Consider the following 20,259-nt stretch of genomic DNA (forward strand, 5'->3'; position numbering starts at 1 on the left):
CTGAATCTTTCCAACAATGGCAACTCCCTCTTGGGGCCTTTACTAACCTCAGCCATGCTTTTAAGTTAATTAGGAAAGAAGTCACCTCCTTTGGGTACAGGACTTGGGGAATGGATACTACCTCTGAGCAGAGAAAGAAACGGCCCCCAGCTCAGGCTTGCTGCTTGGTGAGCCTCGCCCAGGCTGGGTTTGGCACCCACCTGCCCTCCGCGGGGCTCTCGTGAGCAGTGCCCAGGCTGCACTGGCGATGCCTGTCACTGCTCCCTTCTCCCCTGCGGGAGGCGGGAGCTTCCCAGTACTCACACCAATCCATGAATGCCTGACACATGGGCATCTCGGAGCAAAACAGTGGGGGGAAGATAGCAGGGCTGAGGGAAAGAAAAAGGCTCCCAGGCCTCTGACTGACCCTCTGGGTACAGCAGTTCTGGCACAAGGAGCAACCAGAAAGGCGTGACTCGGCCTGAAGGTTTCAAGGCAAGGGGCAGGCTGCCTGACAAAGTTCCCCCTGCCCCTGGCTCAGTAGGCCTCGAGTTCCTACGACAGGAGCAAAGCCATTCTTTGTGGGAGTAAAGCCCAGTGGATTAAAACTACAGCATCCTGGAAAAGTAAACATAGGTGTTTCAAAGGATAAATGATGAGGTGTTAGGGGTAGAAGACTTAAAAGCAGGACGGCGCTGGGTAGGAGGCGCTGGGGGTGCCATGGAGGCAGAAAAGGAGGACCACCCAACAGTCCCCTTAGTCTGGCCTCTGGCCTTGGCTGACTGCCATCTGCACGGGACAATGGGAAGGCCTCACTTCCTTCCCTGCCCTGCACGTGTGCACTTCGCGGCACAAATTACTGTCCCTAAGGTAACGTGGCATTAAAAGGTGAAATAAGTGTCAAGTTTCAAGAAAGGCCATTGGAAGGAAGCAAATGCTATCAATGACACATTTAATTTGGGATAATTCAAACCCACAGGAATTTCTGGCCAGGGATTCTAAATATTTCTAATTGCTTCACCTGAGCTCTCCCCAAACCATTGTTTCTGCCTCTGGGGCAGTGATCAGCATGGTCTGGTCTGGCATCTTGGCATTTTATGGAGATTATGGGGCTGAAGACAAATGATGGGGGAAGAGGGCCCAGCGCGAGGGGATAAGCATCTCATTCAACCCCAAAGGGCAACATCTTCACTGCCCTAAAATGGGCATTGAGTCAAGGTTCAGCACTCCACTCCCTGTGGTTCTGTTTTCAGAGGCTCCTCAGATGTTTTGGTTAAAAATAAATTTATTGATGCATAAAGATGTTAAAAGTTGGTTATAAAACCTGTTTAACGGAAGTTAAATTAATATTGTCATCCTATAAGCTGTCGACAACAGAGCGTTCTTTATGACGTTCCCTCTGATGTTCACATTTCCTTGCAATGATATTACGTGGACTGGGTAAGGCAAAAAGAGAGAGAGAGAAGGATGGGACACTCCTACAAAGATATGGTCCATCTTCCCTGACCCCGAGCTGACACACTGGCAGAAAGACTTGTTTGTTATGTGAGCACGATTCATATGACACCAAATGACAACTAAATATCATGGATCAACTATCTGAGTTCATTTTGGCCTTAAATTAAAATTCCTATCGTGAGACTTAAAAAAGAAGCCAGAAAAACTGATACTTCAATTCATTTTATATCTATTCATTTCAATAAACTATCTTAAATGGGAATGTATTTTCAATAGGACTGTATTTTAATCCAGTTATCATTAGCATTACTGATTAAATGAGAGATTACAATTATATATTATTTGAAAAAAGTCCTGTAATTAGATACACTCCAGATGCCAGTTTTCAATTCCATGCAGAAGCCCATAAAAAATCCATTATAATCAATACTTTCCAAATAATATACCTTCTTAGGAAGTATACATCACTGACTGAAGGGAAAAATCATATAGCCAGGAAAATTCTGACCTACTGGGAAGGCCACTGCTCAATTTCCCTCTTCCAACTACCAGACCAACTCAAGCTGCCTGAAAATCTACAACTAAAACATCACTGATACAACAGAACTGGCTCTTTTCAAACGTAAATGTTTTAGGGAAGGATTAGATGAACCGTTTCGGCAATTAATACTTCAGAGATAATTGGTCCATCCAAGTGTCTGGTCACCCGCTCCTACCACCTTTCCCCACCGCCGTGGACTTCTCTAAACCTTTCCCCTGGCTGACTGGGTTTACAGTGGGCATGGGATTTAATTCTGCCCAACCGATGAGATGGGAGGAAAAGCCTGCCGGGGAACTTCCAAACAGACTTCTCTAGAAGACGCTGTGTGCGTGTGAGGGGGTAGGGGTGACAGGACATCTGCTGGGTTCTGTGGCAGCCTTCTTGAGAAAAATGGCGGGACCGGGAGCACGTTGAGGACAAAGCCAACACACTGAGGTGGCCGAATGGAAAGTTGGTGACCCCAGTGCTGAATCATCCAACTCCACACCTGCCTCTCTCGGGACTCTTGTTATTTTAGATAATAAGCAACAAACTTCCTCATTTGAGACAGTAATTTCTCTTACTCTTACCAAAAGCAACTTGATATAAGCCCAACTATCTTACACTCTGTCAGAGGACGTGAGGGAGGAGAGAACAGCTACGGCAGGCACTGCTGACCGCCTGTTCAATATCCGCCCCCCACCGTCTCTCCTAGGAAGTCTCGGGGTCTTCATGAGGGAAAACAATGGTTGCAGTTGGTGGAAGAAGAAATATGTCTGTGGTTCAAGTCTAATCTCTCACACGAAGCTTGTCTGGACCAATAAAGCCCATGGTGGTCTATCTTTTGAATCCATATTAGTTACTGTCTTTACTGTTGGAGAGCATTAAACCATCTTATGCCTCTCCTGCTGATGAGTTATATTTTTATTTAGTGTAATTATTACTTAACTTTTGATGTGTTTTCCCCTCCCCAATTTCACTGTAAGCACCTTCATTGGGACTGCTCTCATATGTCTTATATGGATATGTCTTGAATTCCAATTACTAGAACATGACCTGAGATGATGTAATCGGGTAATGTAGATCAGGTAATGTTCAGGTTGTCTATACTTCCAGAAGTATGAGTCTGCTTTCAAATCTGTTTTCATTCATCTGAAACTTTTTGTCATTTTGTTGTGATAAAGGAGAGATCAATGAATACTATAAAAATAAATCCTATTAGTATGACAAAGGCATATGTTCAAACTACTGTAGGACAAAGATGAGTGCGTGCGGGGGTCACAAAGACACAGGGTGGCACCCCCAGTGGTGCTGCGAATCCGCAGGTGGTGGGTAGTTCATTACACACTCTGTCTTATGCAGAGACTTTCAGCTCAGATAATTTTGATTTCCTGTGGTTTAGAGAGGATTCTGAACCATTTATAAGTTTAGATCTTTGGAGATTGGTATGTAATTATCACAAAGCATAGCATAATGTCTTGCAGTTCATCAGGAATTCAGAAAAGATCTTTTAGTTGGCTAATGTGCTTAAAGATTAGAACTCATTCACCTACACAAATCAATTTTAGAGTCTTTCTCATATTCCCTATCTTTAACCTTAGCAAAGATATTCTTGGAAAACGACTTGGCAACAATCATAGAACATGACTAATGATGCTAAAACAAGTTAAAATTTATTTAGCAGTCAGATGAATGACCAACTAAAATAGATTTCTAGAAAACTAAGTACTGGATGTCATTTATATTACTATGCGAAATAAAGCATGAAAACTTAAGTATCAAAATTGCCAACTTTCTCAAGACTAAAAAATCAGAGCTTGATTAAAACCTGGATGGAATTAGGTGAGCCCTAAAGACTCTTTTGGGAAACAAAGCAGAGGGAAAATCGTCTTCATGAATAAATACCAATCCTCAAAACAATACTACCACTGATAAAGAAGTAAGGTCAATTCTTAAAACTTCCTACTAGTTTGCTTGCATTTCAGAAAACAACGTCTTTTATAAACACATCGCACAAAGCTTAATTTGTTACCTCTCTATAGGCTTAGCTGAGTTTTGTGTTCTTCTATTATACAACCAGATCGGGGGCATTACCCGGAGTAAATGTGATACACCTGCATTTAAAAAAGGTAGCCTGTGGATTACAGAAAGTCTTTCTATGATCCATAAAAGGCAATAGTGAGAGGAAATAAGTTCTATGACCTAATACGTGATTCTTGTCCAAAATACATCATACCTATATTGATGTTGAAAAAAATTGTTTCTCAATGATAAGATTAGACACATTATAAGCAGATTTCACCACTTTTAGGTTGATAGCGACTTACTAGGTTACTTTTGTTGTTGTTGTTTGTTTGTTTGTTTGTTTGTTTTGCGGTACGCAGGCCTCTCGCTGTTGTGGCCTCTCCCGTTGCGGAGCACAAGCTCCGGACATGCAGGCTCAGCGGCCATGGCTCACGGGCGCAGCCGCTTCACGGCATGTGGGATCTTCCCGGACCAGGGCATAAACCCGTGTCCCCTGCATCGGCAGGTGGACTCTCAACCACTGCGCCACCAGGGAAGGCCGGTTACTTTTGTTTTAATGTCTGTTTTCAACTGCTATTTCAGCCTTTTGTTAACTGACGTCAACCATTTCTTAACCCTGGGATACTTTAAAAGATCACCTGAGTCTTGAAATCTGAAAGGCATCATACAGTTTAAGGCACTAGGGACCCAAAGCAACAGATGTCCTTGCTTCAGTTTCTGGCCACCTGCTGCGTGAGAAACTGGTGATGATGATGATGTTAATGAAAAATTACCTTGAACTTTTCTAAGGACATGGAAAACCCCTGTATCACACTAAATGGGGCTGGAAATGAAAGCAAAGTGGGCGCAAGGATGGTCGGTGCCTCGTCACAGGCTCTGGTGCCACCGGGACCACGCTGGTGGTCCCATGGGAGAATGAATCTCAGCTCTGGGCCTGAACATTTCCAACTGTGCATTGCGCTGTGCAAAGCAACAATCTCAGCTTAACTCAATAAAGACTTGTTTCTCACTCAGGCTCCATGTCTATCATGGGCTGACGCGTGGGTTCTGCTCACCGTGCCAGAGGGAAGGAGAGGGCTGTGGAAAACTCTGCAGTGGCAACACGTGCCTGCCACTGCCGTTCCCAACTCACGGGACACAACAGGCCACACAGCTCCAACGGGTCCCCGGGGACGGGGGGTGCAATCCCGTCCAGTGCCCAGAGTGGCGCAGAACTGGAATGATGTGGCAAAGAGCACTGACCACGATAAATTATTTCCTAAAATAATAACCTGTAACTCGGAAAACCGTGCTTTCTCTTGAGAAGTTCTGTCTACTTACTTCCCACAACTTAGGCAATATACTAACTTTTGGATAAGAGTTGGGCATTCTGTTTCTGGGTTCACAGCAGCTCTACGTACTCTGTTTCTATTTTTGCTCAGCTTTAAGTTACAGTAGCACCATAAAGAAAAGTCATTAGTTGATGCTGTAGGCTAACCCATATGGCACCAGAAGAGGACAGAACGCAAATCAGACCTGTCTCCGTCTGCTTTCTCACTTGCTATTCCTCACTCTGGTTCTTCAGAGACATGCTCTTTGTACAGGCAGACAGCTCCTCTACTAATTTATTATGCCAATACATCCTATTTTTGTTGAGATTTTTAGTTATTATTTTTAATCTGAGTTACATATGTAACGCTGAAAAGAGTCCAATGGTTCTACGAGGCTTGTTATGAAAAGCAGTTCACACAGCCCCACCCTCTGCTTCCTGCTCTAGCAACCACTTTCAACTCTTACGCGTGCTTTTTTTCTCACCTTTATAGCTCTAGCTTATATTGCCACCTCTTGATTTTTCTAGAGTATTATTCGCTGATTTTCCAGGAAAGAAGATGAAGATGCGGCTCTTCTGACCACCGCCTACCCCTTCCCCTCCCCAAGCAAACGCAGCTCCCCACCCACCTTTCTCAATGGATTTTTATCACCATTAACAGTCAACAGACTTACATCATAATGTTTATGTAAATTCCAGGCCTGGCTCAGTGACAGGGTTTATCAATACCTTTCTGTCTTTTCCTATACACCCTTGATTTTTCTTTGGAGTTACCTTGTCCTGTGTTTTTTGTTTTTTTCATTTTTATTGGCATATAGTTGTCCTGTGTTTTAATTTTTTAATTAAAACACATTTTTAAATGTGTTCTTTTTTAAAACACATTTTTTTTTTTTTTTTTTTTTTGTGATACACGGGCCTCTCACTGTTGTGGCCTCTCCCGTTGTGGAGCACAGGCTCCGGACGCGCAGGCTCAGCGGCCATGGCTCGCGGGCCCAGCTGCTCTGCGGCATGTGGGATCTTCCCAGACCGGGGCACGAACCCGTGTCCCCTGCATCGGCAGGCGGACTCTCAACCACTGCGCCACCAGGGAAGCCCTTAAAACACATTTTAATGTGTGCTTTCAAAATGTGCTTCATTTTTAAAAAGTTATCACTAATTCAAACCTAAACTCACCTGTAGCTGTGTAAATTTCTCGATTTGTCCAAATATACGAGTCATTCTTCCAATTTCGTCTTTTTAGAGAAAACTGTCTGGAGCCTTTTGAGTTGCTCCAGTCCGGGCCGGCTGCTGCTCTTTGGACCTGCTCAACAGTCATGCTTTGTATACTCCGGGATTCCCTGCATTACCCTTCTGAGGAATCCTTTTGTCTCGCTCTGGTTGCTCTATTTCCTGTTCTCATGTATTCTTTATCCTTGGTACCTGTCCTCATTTTTGTAGAGCACATCCTCCAGTGGATTCTGAGAATGGGCGCATGTGAATACATTTTTTGAATCTTGAATGTCTGAAAGTGGCCCTCACACATAATTAGCTTAGCTAGGGACTGAATCTAGGCTGGAAGTAATTTCCCCTCAGAACTTTGAAGGAATTTCTCCTCCATTGTCTTACTTCTGGTGTTGCCATGTGAAATTTGTAGCTATTGTAATTCCTCACCCTTTGTTGGAAATCTTTATTTTTCCCCAACTCTACATGTTTCTAGGATATCTCTGTTCCCAGGGTTCTGAGCCTTTTCGGTGGTGTATCTGGGTGTGGGTTTGTTTTTATTCACGTGGGACCTTCTATGACCTTTTTCAATCTGAAAACTCAGGTCTTTCATTAGTGGAAAAACTAACTGAATTATATTTTTGATTATTTCCTTCCTGTCACTTTCTCTGTTCCCTCTTTCTGCAACTCCTGTTTTTTTTAGATTTTGAACCTCCTGGGCTGGTTCTCTAATTTTTTTTTTTTATTATATTTATTTCTCTTACCTTCCATTTCTGTCTTATATCCTATTTTCTGGGGAGGTTTCCTCAATTTTATCTTCCAACTGTTCTATTGAGCTTTACATTTCAGATGTCATCTTTTAATTTCTAATAGCTTTTGTTGTTGTTGTTATTCTCTGGATGAATATTTTTTTCTGAAGCGTTCTCCTGCAAAGACTTGTTTCTTCCCAGTTGCTTTTTATCTATTTGTTTCTGCCTGTCTGTCACTATTAGATGCTCTCCTCTAGTATCTGGTGATTCTTGCCTGTCTTGTTCATATAAAATAGTGTGAACTACAAGTTAAGAGAAATTTCTGTGCTTAGATGGGCCTGTGATGGTTGAGTTCACTGTAAAGTGAACTGGCTATTTCCCTGGAGAACCCCTAAGGTTTTTTTAATTTGTGACTTCTGCCTAGAGAAAACCCTTCCAATCTCCTGCCTGAAGGGACATACTTACTGGTGTTCTGGGAAGCAAGTGGGGTGAGGCCTGGGGATCTCAATTCAGTATTTAAATATATTCAACACCCTTTTCCAGGAGGGTGGTCTCATACTCGAATATTCCTGATCTCTCTCAGTCCAGAGACATTCTGTTTCGCACTTCCCAGAGAATTAAACCTCCAGTCTTCTGCCAGAGTGAGGATGGGAATCTATCCGCTTCTTGAAGAAACTTCTAACCAGTCCTCATGTCTTCAGCTCCACCTTCACCCCGTTTCCAGTTCCTGAGCTTCTAGAGGGTTTTATCATCTCACTCAGGTTGCTTCTTGGTTTTTCCCTACTGCTGGCTTAGCATGCACAGCTTTCTTAGGCCGCTAAGTTAGCTTCCACTTAACATCTGCTTTCCAAGTAACAAGAAGCTAGCGGCTATGGTCTCTCCTGTTTCCTTATTCCTCTAGGGTTTATCTGAAATGACCTTAACTGTTCCTGGAGTGGAGTTTAGGAGGCAGCAGAGCGAACTGCTTGCATTAAAGCTGCCATTTGCAAATGGAAGTTCCACTCTGCTCTTCTACAAATTAGAGAAGCACGGTTCCTACACGTGGAAAGCGCCCCGAGAGAGTATGTGGTGAACTCTTCCCTTCAGAGGGCAAAGTATGTTGTTTAACTTGCAGATGAGGTGGCGGAAGCACCAGGAAGCTGAGTGTCACACAGTCACGCAGATAGACACCATGCTGTTACCTGGCCTATGTACCTTAAATAATTATCCCTCAAAGGTTGTACAGCCCACCCCTCCATCTTAGCACTGTTTCAGCGACAGCTAGTCCTTGGCTGTAAGACCTTGCATTTACAGCCTCTTCCAGTGGGCAGAGGAATTCTTCATATTAGAATACTGGGTTGAAATAGCTATAAAGTGTGACTAAATGTTTTATCTCTTGTGAAGGTGACTTAAACATTTTTTCAGAAACAATGAGATTTTTTAAGTATTGTAGTTGATATGCGTTAGCTGTGTCCTTTTGAGTAATGTATACAAAGGATCTTAGACAGCAGCTATCAATACACCATAATTTAAAGGTAATCTGTATAACTTTTAAAAACAATTGGTAAAATAGCTGTTTTTCATTTTCAAGAAATACTTAAAACTGAAAAAAACAGCTTGGTTTAAGTGTCTTATTCTATGGTTTGGTATAATGCTATTTCTTAGCATTTTAGAAGACAGTACAGGCTTTGACAAAGGCATTTGTAGAGGAAAAAAAGGATGAAGATTTGGGATTCAACTTATTTTAATTGATGCTACTTCCCCTCACCCACACCCCAGTGTAATATAGATCAGGGCGTTAAAATATTACTAAATTATAATAATAAAAATACTTCTGATGAAATAGTTCATTTCAGTCCATAAAAATTTTAAGAACTTTATAAAACTAGGCACAAAGAGAGGCTTTCACAAATGCAGCATTCTAGAGGAAAATGTAGGATAAAAAGAAAACCGTCCTTAAAATACTTACAGATTCTTTTCTGCCCATAGTTTTGCTGTGTGAGCGTGAACGGGAGATGTTGCTGAAAAAGGAATCCTTTTTAGTAGCAGATGAAGGTGGGGAGCCAGTGAACTCTCTTCCTCCAGGCAAGCTCTCGATGCTTGGAGATGAACGGATGTTTTTAGAGCTTTGTCCTGTAAGAAAAATTAAGTAGCACTAATGAGACACCAGGCGCTTTCACTGCTACTGAATTTACTGCTTTTAATAAATGATCAATTAGAATACTTCTTTATTTACACTGTCAACATGATGACACTGTGGAGTGTTAAGATGCATGTATTTTTCTGTATCAGAATAGCTGTCGATTTTTTAAAACAATGAAGTCGTGCTATAGTTTTCTGCGCGTTATTTAAACTACACTGGTCCAAGTGTGGTACGCATATCAAAAAAAGGAAAAAATCCAATTTTCAGAAATCACAGGTGAAATGACTGGGTTTTCCCTCACTAACGGAATCATCCTTAATAACAGAAGCCAGAAACAATTATACGGCACATTATATTATTAATATATACAAAAAAAACCCCTAAATCCTTCACCAGTTTTTCAAAAGCACCCCTTTCCTTTTCATTAATTGCAGAACAGATACACCGCTACCCCCAGGCCATAGTAGAAGCATCTGGAAATGGGACAAGGTGCTGGCTCAGGGGCTACATCCAAGACTGGTCCCCACATCAGAGTGGGCGCATCTGTGACTCCCTGCAGTGCCTTTTGCACTGAGAGGTTCTGGAGCCATGAAGCTCCCTTAGACAGGAGCAAGGGCTCTAGGAAGGCCTGCTGGGAGGGCAGCACGGCGCAGAAGACAGGTGAACAGAATTGGCTGCGGCCAGACCCACGCAGGTCTCACGTATACGATGGGGACATCTCCGGAAGGTTGTTATGAGGATTTAAGGACCTAGCGCAGCACCTGGTGTGCATTCAGTTATTCATTCATTCACCCATAGTAACTGAGCGCCTAGTAAGTATCAGGCACTTAGCGGGGCAGGGAGACTGGAAACTGAGCCATCTAAACTCCCATCCCTCCCTCAAGGCATTCAGTTTCTAGTGAAGGGAGACAGACACATACATTCAAAAAATATATATGATTTTAGATGGTAGTAAACACCATGGGGAAAAAGAAAGCAGGAAAGGGGATTGTCAGTGTCGGAGGAAGGTGCGCAGTTTGAAATAGGAGGGTCAGGGAAGGTGTCACTGAGAAATGAGGTGCAGGACATTTGGGCAAAAACTTGAAGAAGGTAAAATACCAGCTTTGCAGACAATATGAAGGGACAGCAAGTACCAAGGCCCCAAGCAGGACCTTAGTGGTTCTGAAGAACAGCAGAGTGGCCAGTGTGGCTAAAGCTAAGAATAGGGGGAGCAGATGGGGCCTGGGGGCATCACGTCAGGTGAGGAATTATAGACAATTTTGATGACTTTTCCTCTGAGAAGCGAAGCCAGTAGAAGCTGCTAGAGGATTTGAGCAGGAGAGTGACATGATTTGACTTAATTTTAAAAGGATCCCTCTGACTGCTGCACTGGGAACAGTTTAGGGTTGGCAGAGAGCAAAAAAAGAGGGGAAACAATTTTTGCCATTGCAAAAATCCAAGTCAGCAGAATGATCACAGCTTGGTGGTGAGAAGAGGTCAGATTCTATACAAAACTGATGAGATTTACTGACGAATCCATGAGAGGAATGAGAGGGGTCAAGTTTAACTCCAAGTGTTAGATAGTGGTATGAGGTGAGCATCTCTGTGAATATGCTAAAAACCACTGAATGATACACTTAAAGAAAAGTAAATTTGATGGCATATGAATTATACCTCAATAAAGCTGTTATTTTTATAAAGTCAGTTTTCACACGTGACTGTCAGTCAGCGACCAGCAGTAAAGGGCTGACCCGTTTCCACCTGATGACACAGGGCTCTTCTACTGGGAACTCGGCCTCAAGGCTTCCTGCTGAGCCTCCAGAGACCTCCGTGAGGTCTGCATCGCAGTCTGATGACACCCCCCTTCTTAGTTCCATCCCCTCCTCTTTTCCTTTCACAGATGTTAGTCCCCTGTAAGCCTTGTGTACTTCTAACTCCGTCTCAGGGTCTGCTTCCTGGAGAATCCAACCTGCAGTGGGTGATGTCAGAGCTGAGCCCTGAGGAGGACAGAGGCGGTCTTGAGGTTGGGAAAGGAGGGGCAGCGGAGTCCCAGGACATAGAAGCATCTGATGTTGACTTCAGGGTCTAGACTGTCTAAGTCCCCCACACCTTCCCTTCTTCCCTCCTCTGCCTCTGTCTGTCTCCCACCCACCTGCAGGCTCTAGGTCATAACTTCCCTGGGCTATGCTGCATGGCGACAAGCTCACTGGTAGAGGGTCCTAGAATGCTGGAGCTGAAAAAGACCTCAGGAACCACCTATTTATTTTCTCTTTTTAAAATTATGCCACTAATTCGTAAATACATTTTTATTGTAAACAGACTAAATGTGAAAATTGCCTTTATAAAAAAAATAACAGATTTATTGAGATATAATTCACATACCATAAAACTCACCTTTTAAAAGTGTATAATTCAGCGGTTTTTAGTGTATTCACAGAGATTCTCAACTATCACCATCTAATTTTAGAACATTTTTATCACCAAAAAACCCAAACCTGTGCCCATTAGCAGTCCCTCCCAATACCCCCTGGCTACCACTAATCTACTTGCTGTCTCTATGGCTCTGCCTTTTCTAGGAATGTCATATAAATGGAATTATACAATATGTGGTCTTTTGTGCCTGGCTTCTATCAGTTGGCACAATGTTTTCAAGGTGCATTCACGCTGTAGTCTGTGTCAGTACTTCATTCCTTTTTACTGCCAAATAATACTCTATTGTATGGATAGACCACATTTTGCTTATCCACTCATCAGTTGATGGACATTTATAGCTTGTATCCATTTCTTGGCTATTATTATTATGTTTGTACCACAAACAGTCGTGTATAAAATTTTGTGTGGACCTATGTTTTCATTTCTCTTGGGTCAGTACCTAGGAGTGAAACTGCTGGGTCAATATGGTAAGTCTGTGTTGAACATTTTGAGAAACTGCCAAACTGGTTTTGAAAATAGCTACACCATTTTAACATTTCCATCAGCATCCATCAGCATTCCAGTTTCTCCACATCCTTGTCAACACATATTTTTGGCTGTTTCTTATTTTAGCCACCCTGGTGGGTATGAAGTGGTATCTCACTGTGATTTTTATTTGCAATTTACCAATGCAAATGACTAACGATGTTGCGTTCATGTGCTTATTAGATAGTTGTATATCTTCTGTGGAGAAACACCTATTCAAATCTTTTGCCCATTTTTAACACTGGGTTATTTGTCTTTTTATGGTTAAGCTGTAAGGATTCTTCATATATTCTATTTCAGACATATGATTTGCAAAGAATTCTCCCATTCTGTGCACTGCCTTTTCACTTTAATGGTATCCTTTGAACAAAAAGTTTTTAACTCTGATGAATTTACCTATTTTTTCTTTTGTTGCTTGTGCTGTTGGTATCATGTCTAAGAAGATATTGCCTAATTACAAAGATTTACTCCTACATTTTCTTTTAAGAGTGTTATAGTTTTAGCTCTTGCATTTAAGTCTGGTCCATTTTGAGTTAATTTTTGTATATAATGTGAGGAAGTAGTTCCACTTCATTCTTTTTCATGCAGAGATCTAGTTTTCCCAGTACTATTTCTAGAAAAGACTATTATTTCCCCACTGAATGGTCTTGGTACCCTTGTTGAAAATCGACTTACCACAAATGTAAGGGTATATTTTTATGCTCTCAACTCTATTCCATTTATACATGCCTATCTTTATGACAGTACCACACTGTCTTGATTACTGTAGCTACATAGTAAGTTTTGAAATCAAGGAGTATGAGTTCTCCAATTTTGTTCTTTTTCAAGACTGTTTTTTTGCCTTTAGGGGGATTTTGCATTTCCAGGTGAATTTTATGATCACCTTGTCAGTTTCTCCCAAAAAGACACCTGAGATTTTGAGGGTGATTGCGATGAATATATAGATCAATTTGGGTAGTACTGCTCTGTTAATAAGACATAAACAAAATACATTTATACTGTATTTTATATTTACCTATGTAGTTACCTTTATCGGTGCTCTTTTTCTTTGTGTGGATCTGAATTCACTTATAGTATCCCTTCATTTCAGCCCGCAGGACTCCATTTATTATGTCTTACAGGGCAGATTTGCTAGCATTGGATTCTGTTTTTGTTTATGTGATTGTCTTAATTTCCCCTTTCTTTTTGAAGGATAGTTTTACTAGATATAGAATTATTGAATATATCATCCTACTGCCTTCTGGACTCCATGATTTTTTATGACAAGTCAGCTGTTAATCTTATTGAGGTTCCCTAGTATATCGTGAATTGTTTTTCTCTTTCTGCTTTCAAGTTTCTCTCTTTGTTGTTGGCTTTTAGCAGTTTGTCCATGCTGTGTCTAGGTGTGGCTCTCTTTGAGTTTACCCTGTTTGGAGTTAACGGAGCTTCTTGGATACACAGACTAATGTTTTTCATAAAGTTGTGGAATACTTCTGCCAGCACTTCTTCAGATATTCCTTCCGCACCTTTCTCTCTCTTCTCTCCTGGAATTCCCATCATCTGTATGTTGGTATATTTGATGGTATTCTGCAAGTCTTTGAGACTCTGTTCATTTTATTTCATTCTTTTGTCTTTCTGCTTTTCAAATCAGATCATCTCAATTGACATATCTTTAAGTTATGATTCTTTCTTCTGTAAGCTCAAATCTACTGTTGATCCTCTATAGTGAAATTTTCATTTGAGTTATTGTATTTCAACTCCAGAATAGCTATTTGGTTCTTCAAAAAAAAAAAAAAAAATCCTATCGCTTTATTGATATTCTCTATTTGGTGAGAAACTGGTCTCATATATTCCTGTAGATCTTCAGACACAGTTTGAACTTTTTCAAGGTATTTGTAATAGCTGACTTAATAAGCTTACTGATCTAGTTAGTCAAGTAAATGTCTCTGCTTCCTCAGGGGCAGTGTGTATTGATTGCTTTATTCCCAATAATATGGGCCATACTTTCCTGTTTCTTCGTATGTCTCAGACTTTTTATTGAAAACTGGCCATTTTAATAAAATAATGTGGCAGCTCTGCAAATTAGATCCCATCCCAACCCCCAGATTTGTTTTTCTTGCTGTTTTTGTTTTGTTTTTTAGTGACTTCCCTAAACTAATTCTGTAAAGTCTATATTCTTTGCTGTTGTGTGCCCCTGAAGTCTCTGCTCGGTTAGCTTAGTGGTCAGTTAGGCGACAGAAGTTTCCCTTCCTTAAATGCCTTGAACCAGTCAGTCTCTGAGCCTCTGCAGGGGGCTCTGTACGCGTGTGTCTTCGGGCATGCCTTCAGTGCTCAGCAGGCAGTCTACAGTTCTGCTCTAGCTTTCATTCTTGTCTATGCAGAGCCTCAAGTTCATCCAGAGTTGACAGATTAAACCCTTTTTAAATCTTCCCTGGGCATGTGTATAATCTTGCATGTGTGTGGCCTTCTCGATTCCCAGAAATATATTGGAGCTTTTCAAACCCCCCGGTGGACATCTCATCCCTTAGATTTTCCTTTTAAGCTTTTTGCTAGCCTCTGATTTTCCTGTTAAGTTTTCGCTTAGCCTCTTGTTTGCTCCATTTCTGCCTTGGGCAGCTGCGATGTTAAGTAACCGCCACTGATTATTGTCAATGGATGCTCCGTGGATAGGGTTTCTCCCTTAGTGAGCTCTGACTAAAGTCCAATAAAGACAAGCCCTAAGAAAGAGGTTTTTTGAGAGTGCTGCTGCACAGGTCAACTACTGACATTTACTGGGGATGGGACTTTTAGGGTGCTCCAAATTCATTCTTTTTCCTCCAGCGGTTGAGAGGCTGCTGTTTATCAAAGGCTATGGCAGAGCTGGGGAGAGAGGGTGGAAGTAGGGAAAGTTAAAATGTTACAAAGCATGCTGTTGTTGACTTAAAAAAATATATATGGACAACGTGAGAGCTGCGAGGTAAGTTTTATTTGGGGCAAAATGAGGACTGCAGCCCCGGGAGACAGCGTTTTCAGATAGCTCTGAGAAGCTGCTCTGAGGAGGTGAGCGGGGAGGGGGGCAGCGGGGTGGGGGGAGCCAGGTTATATAGGAGTTCTGTAACAAAGGGCAGGTACTCTGAACATCAAAAGATTATTGTTAAGTAAAGAAAACCAGATATCTCAAGTTAAAGCATTTATCGCTTTTCTATACATGGGAAGATGCAAGAGTCTTGGCTCACTGAAATCATTCCTTTGATATGCACCTCAGCTATCTGCAGCCAGCATCCCGACACATCCTGAGTTTCCTCAGGGCTCACCGCAGGGAGTGGCTGCAGTCTGATGGCTGCTAGAAGGCAGGTACTCTTTTCAGCCCTGAGTTTCCTCGGCTCACGGTGGAGGGCTGCGATCCTTGATGACTGTGACATCCTCTGTTTATTGATATAGCAGGAAAATATTTCATTTCTCACGGTTGTTACTGAGATTCAGCCATTTTTTTCTTGAATAGATGCTCCTCAAATTGACTCAGTCCTTTGATTAATTTTCAGAGTTCTGAACAAGTTGATTTGGCATTCTTGCCATTCTTCTTGTTACTTTCATGGAGAAACAGATTTTGCAGAGGTCCTTATTCTGTTATTCCAAAAGTACATCCCTCTGTAACATGTTTTTTGGACTTGATCATGAAAATTTGTCTTTCATTTATATAAAAATCTGCCTTATCTTTTTTAAGGAATGTGAAGAAAGAAATTTTGTAGCACTCCTGAATAATTGGGATTTTTCTAATTTTTTGCCTTTGCAAACAAAATGACAACGCTCTGGAGAGGTACACCTTTAGGTACGGTTGGCTATTTCTGTAAGATAAATTTATATACATGGAACTGCTATGTTTAATGGTATGTACATTTTAAATTTAGATGATTCCAAATTGCTTCCTCCTAGGATTTTAAAAGACATATATGTGTGTAATATATATTTATATATGTGTAAATGTAATATGATGTATGATATCTTTATCTACTTACTTATTTGGTTAATCTGATGGAAGGAAGACTTCATTATGTTAGCTTGAAGTTTCTTGATAACTAGTGAGGCTGAATATCTTTTTTTTTTTTTTTTTTTTTTTTTTTGCGGTACACAGGCCTCTCATTGTTGTGGCCTCTCCCGTTGCGGAGCACAGGCTCTGGATGCGCAGGCTCAGCGGCCATGGCTCACGGGCCCAGCCGCTCCGCGGCACACGGGATCCTCCTGGACGGGGGCACGAACCCGTGTCCCCTGCATCGGCAGGCGGACTCTCAACCGCTGCACCACCAGGGAAGCCCTGAATATCTTTTTAAACAATATCTCGTAACATAATAATATGGGCCATCTGAAGATCCTCTGTGAATTGTCTCTGTTAATTTCATTTAAAAAAACTGATTTAGGGGAGTTCCTCCTCAATTCTAGAACGTAGCCCTTTGTACATATGTCTGTGTATGTCTACATTTACCTTTATGGCTTCTGTTTTTAGGGTCCTACTTAGGAAGGCATTTCTTACCCAAGATGATAAACTGAAAAACAACTTAAGTGTTGATTATAAACCTAGGTTTTTCTTTTTCCTTTTATGAACATTTTCTCCTTGCTCCTTCAAACTCTACTCCTTAAGAAGCTTTTACTGCCTTGGGGTGGCGGAAGATAAAGCTAAAACAAGAGGAATGTTTGCTCAGTTTTGAGTTTCAATTTACTTTTAAAAGTACACAGAAAAAAAGAAATCTAAGAAGCCAAAGCATTTTGATTCATGAGAACATGGTTTTCTTCACAAAATGAAATGAAAAAACTTCCGTCTTTTTCTGAGTTTATACAACTGAATTTATCTGTCCCTTCAAAATCTGGATCATTCACCTATAACTCTGGTGCTGGTGACTTTTGAAAGGTACGACTATAGCGGCTCTTTGGATTTTTTTCTATGTTAATCCCTCTATTAAAGTTTCCTACTTTTTCTTGGGTCAGTTTTGATCATTCATGCCTTTCCCCCAAAAGCCATATTATATGGCAGGTGGAATAATGCCTATGCCCTTAATCTCTAGAGCCTATGAATATGCTACTTTATGTGGCGAAAGAGACTTTGTAGGTGTGATTTAAAGAACCTTAAGATGGGAAGAGTATCCTGGGTGATCATGGTGGGTTAGTGTGAACATGAGTCCTTACAGTGAAACAGGAAAGTAGAAGAAGGAGTCAGAGCTGTGACTAAAGAAAAAAAGGCAGGGCTTCCCTGGTGGCGCAGTGGTTGAGAGTCCGCCTGCCGATGCAGGGGACACGGGTTCGTGCCCCGGTCTGGGAAGATCCCACATGCCGCGGAGCGGCTGGGCCCATGAGCCATGGCCACTGAGCCTGCGCGTCTGGAAGCTGTGCTCCGCAACGGGAGAGGCGGCAACAGTGAGAGGCCCACGTATCGGGGGAAAAAAAAAAAAAAAAAAAAAAGAAAATGAAAAAGAAGGCAGCTGAAGCAGGAGAGGGAGCTGACCTGGTGGTGTTGGCTTTGAACGTGGAGGCAGGGACGTGAGTCAGTGTGGATCCTCTAGAGCTGGCAATGGCCCTCAGATGACGGCCAGTGAAGACATGGGGACCTCGGTTCTACAGGCACAAGGAAGTGAATTCTGCCAACAGCACAGATGATTCTCCCCTAGAGCCTCCTGATACCTTGGTTTTAGCTTGCTGAGACCTCAATCAGACTTTCGATTCACAGAACTGTTACAATAGTGGGAAATGCTCATTATTATTTCTTAAGTATTTCAGAAGTATTTCTCTACTTATGATCTCTAGACTCTTGAACATTTGACATTATAGTTCAGATTCTGAGTTAATCTAAAATTCCAGGTAGAATCATTTGAATTTTATTATACTGCTGGAAAAAGTTAGAATTCTGTGGACTATAACAACTTTTGCCCCCATCTTTCTTCCAAAATGGAAAAAAAAATAACATATATTTCAAGCACTCCAAGGTCCTGTGTGGCTAGCGGACACCACACTGGACAGGACAGGTATAAACCACTTAACAGTCTAAATTTCCAAATGTTTTTCACAACACGCAGGCTGTTACGTAAAGTAACCATCATAACAAACTAAGCTAATGACATATCTAGGACAGATCTTTCGAATACCTGCTTTAATAAATTAGCTCATCAGTTATTTACTGGGTGAGATTTAGTATCCAGTTATCCAATCCAGAAAGAACTTAAAAGTGTCTTGTTCTCCCTAAGTTTCTTTTGTAGCTATTATTCTCCTGGGCAAACTCCCTTTGCAGAGATAGCACTAAGCCGGTTCTTATCAGAATTTACCTCTGAATGATCAAATTTCAAATTGGTGGTAGTATCATACAGTACTACTTGGCCTGTATCTCGTATAAAAAACCTGTACAAAATACATTTCCCCTCAATTACAGAAATTAGCTAACATTTTTGTGCCCTTTGGGACCGTAGACATTTAGACCTTAAGAAGACAGAGTCACCAGCACGTGAGACAGAAGAAAGGACTGTCAGACTTCCCACCCTTTCCAGGCCCGAGACATTCCATCACCCTGGCCTCACCTGGACAGCTCCCAAGCTGAGGAGTCAGGACTCTCAACACGCCTGTAGCCCATAAACTGCACAGTAGCCCTGATACTCTTGTAAACCTTTGAAAGTTTTTAACTGACAGGAACAACATTAACATTTCTTGTGTTGCACCAAAACCCGATGCTCATTTCTAGAGGAGCCTGCGGAGCCCTGCCGAGATCCCCGCTTCGGGACCGAGGCACTTGTTCTCCCAGACGCGGGAAGCGTGGGCTGTCGCTGGCTCTCACGGCTTCCTCTCTGGAAACAGCCCCAGCTGAGGAGAGCTGCTTTGCCCAAGATCATGCCCCTTCCCCGGGGAACAGCTCCAATCCAGTGACTGGTTTGGGTGGACAGAGGACAAAGGCTGGCCCCCTTGTCTCAAAACAGACAACTGAGGGCAACACTGCTTCTTTGACTCCCCGCATATTGACCCTGAGGGCACTCCCCCAAAAGCTTCCTACCCGAATTCTCCAAAGTCCTGACCCAAGACAACTATTTACGATTATATGGTGAGGCACTCTTGAGTATACTAAATACAGACCTATTCTCAAGCCACCTCAGGCATGCCCAGTCTTCCTTTCATAACCAAACATCGGGGAACAAGCCCAATGCAGACTGATCTGAGGAAATATCTCTGGAAACTCTGCCCAGCGCTGAGGATGGGGGGATGACCACAGGAGCTCGTCAGAAGCTCCTAAAACTGCAGCACAAGGGAAACACAGACTTGTACCTGCACTGACTGACCTACAACCCCAGGTGGTCAAAGCAAACACTGAAGTATGAACAGCGGGACTCTGGAAGCACAAAAGAGGGACCATCCAATCCTGTCGCAGGCCATCAGAGTTGTGAGCGACATCTTGAAATCTGAGGAGTGGGCAGTGGTGGGGGTCATGGCTCAGGGAAGGTCATTTGGGGGCAGAAAACATGGTATTTACGAGGCAGTTAGACGCCTGGGAACATCGAGCTCAGACAAAGCCTGATTAATCCTTCAGCGCTTCCTGCCATCCATATGGAATTAAAAATGACACCGATACCAGTGTAAACAAAATAGGATTAAGTTCAACAGAGTGCTTCTGTTTCATTTGATGATTACATCAATGGTTTTCTCGGGGGTGGGCTGGGGTGGGGAGGAGGGAATCAAATTCTTTCTAAAAGTGGCCAGTACCCCACATGTGAGCTGCTTTCTCTCTTGGTCATCCAGCTCTGGGGGAGGGAGGCAAGAGGGAAGATGGGGCTCTAAAAATAGGGCCAGCTAGACCAAGAAGAGCAGCTTGTTCTCGCGTGAAGGGGTTTGGCCTTTCTCTTGTCAGTAGCGATGGGAGTTATTACAGATGTTAAGCAGGAAAGTAGCCTGAGTTTTACAGGAGCTTGGCTGAACGAGGCATGCCCTGCACTGGCCCATGCAAGAGATTATAAGGCTTCAACTAAAGCTGGGGTGA

At 42.3% G+C, this 20,259-nt stretch overlaps 1 protein-coding gene across 3 annotated transcripts in view; it reads right to left on the minus strand.

Moving 5' to 3' along the window:
• TBC1D5 (TBC1 domain family member 5) overlaps positions 1 to 20,259 on the minus strand; it is a 538,071-nt gene that overhangs the window by 42,310 nt on the left and 475,502 nt on the right. For all 3 annotated transcript variants that reach the window (XM_060011527.1, XM_060011525.1, XM_060011526.1), the window contains one exon: positions 9,189 to 9,352. In XM_060011527.1, the coding sequence (XP_059867510.1) occupies positions 9,189 to 9,352 (164 nt within the window). The remainder of the gene's footprint in view (positions 1 to 9,188; positions 9,353 to 20,259) is intronic.

This window comes from Delphinus delphis, chromosome 4, assembly GCF_949987515.2.
Source record: "Delphinus delphis chromosome 4, mDelDel1.2, whole genome shotgun sequence".
NCBI classification, from domain to species: domain Eukaryota; kingdom Metazoa; phylum Chordata; class Mammalia; order Artiodactyla; family Delphinidae; genus Delphinus; species Delphinus delphis.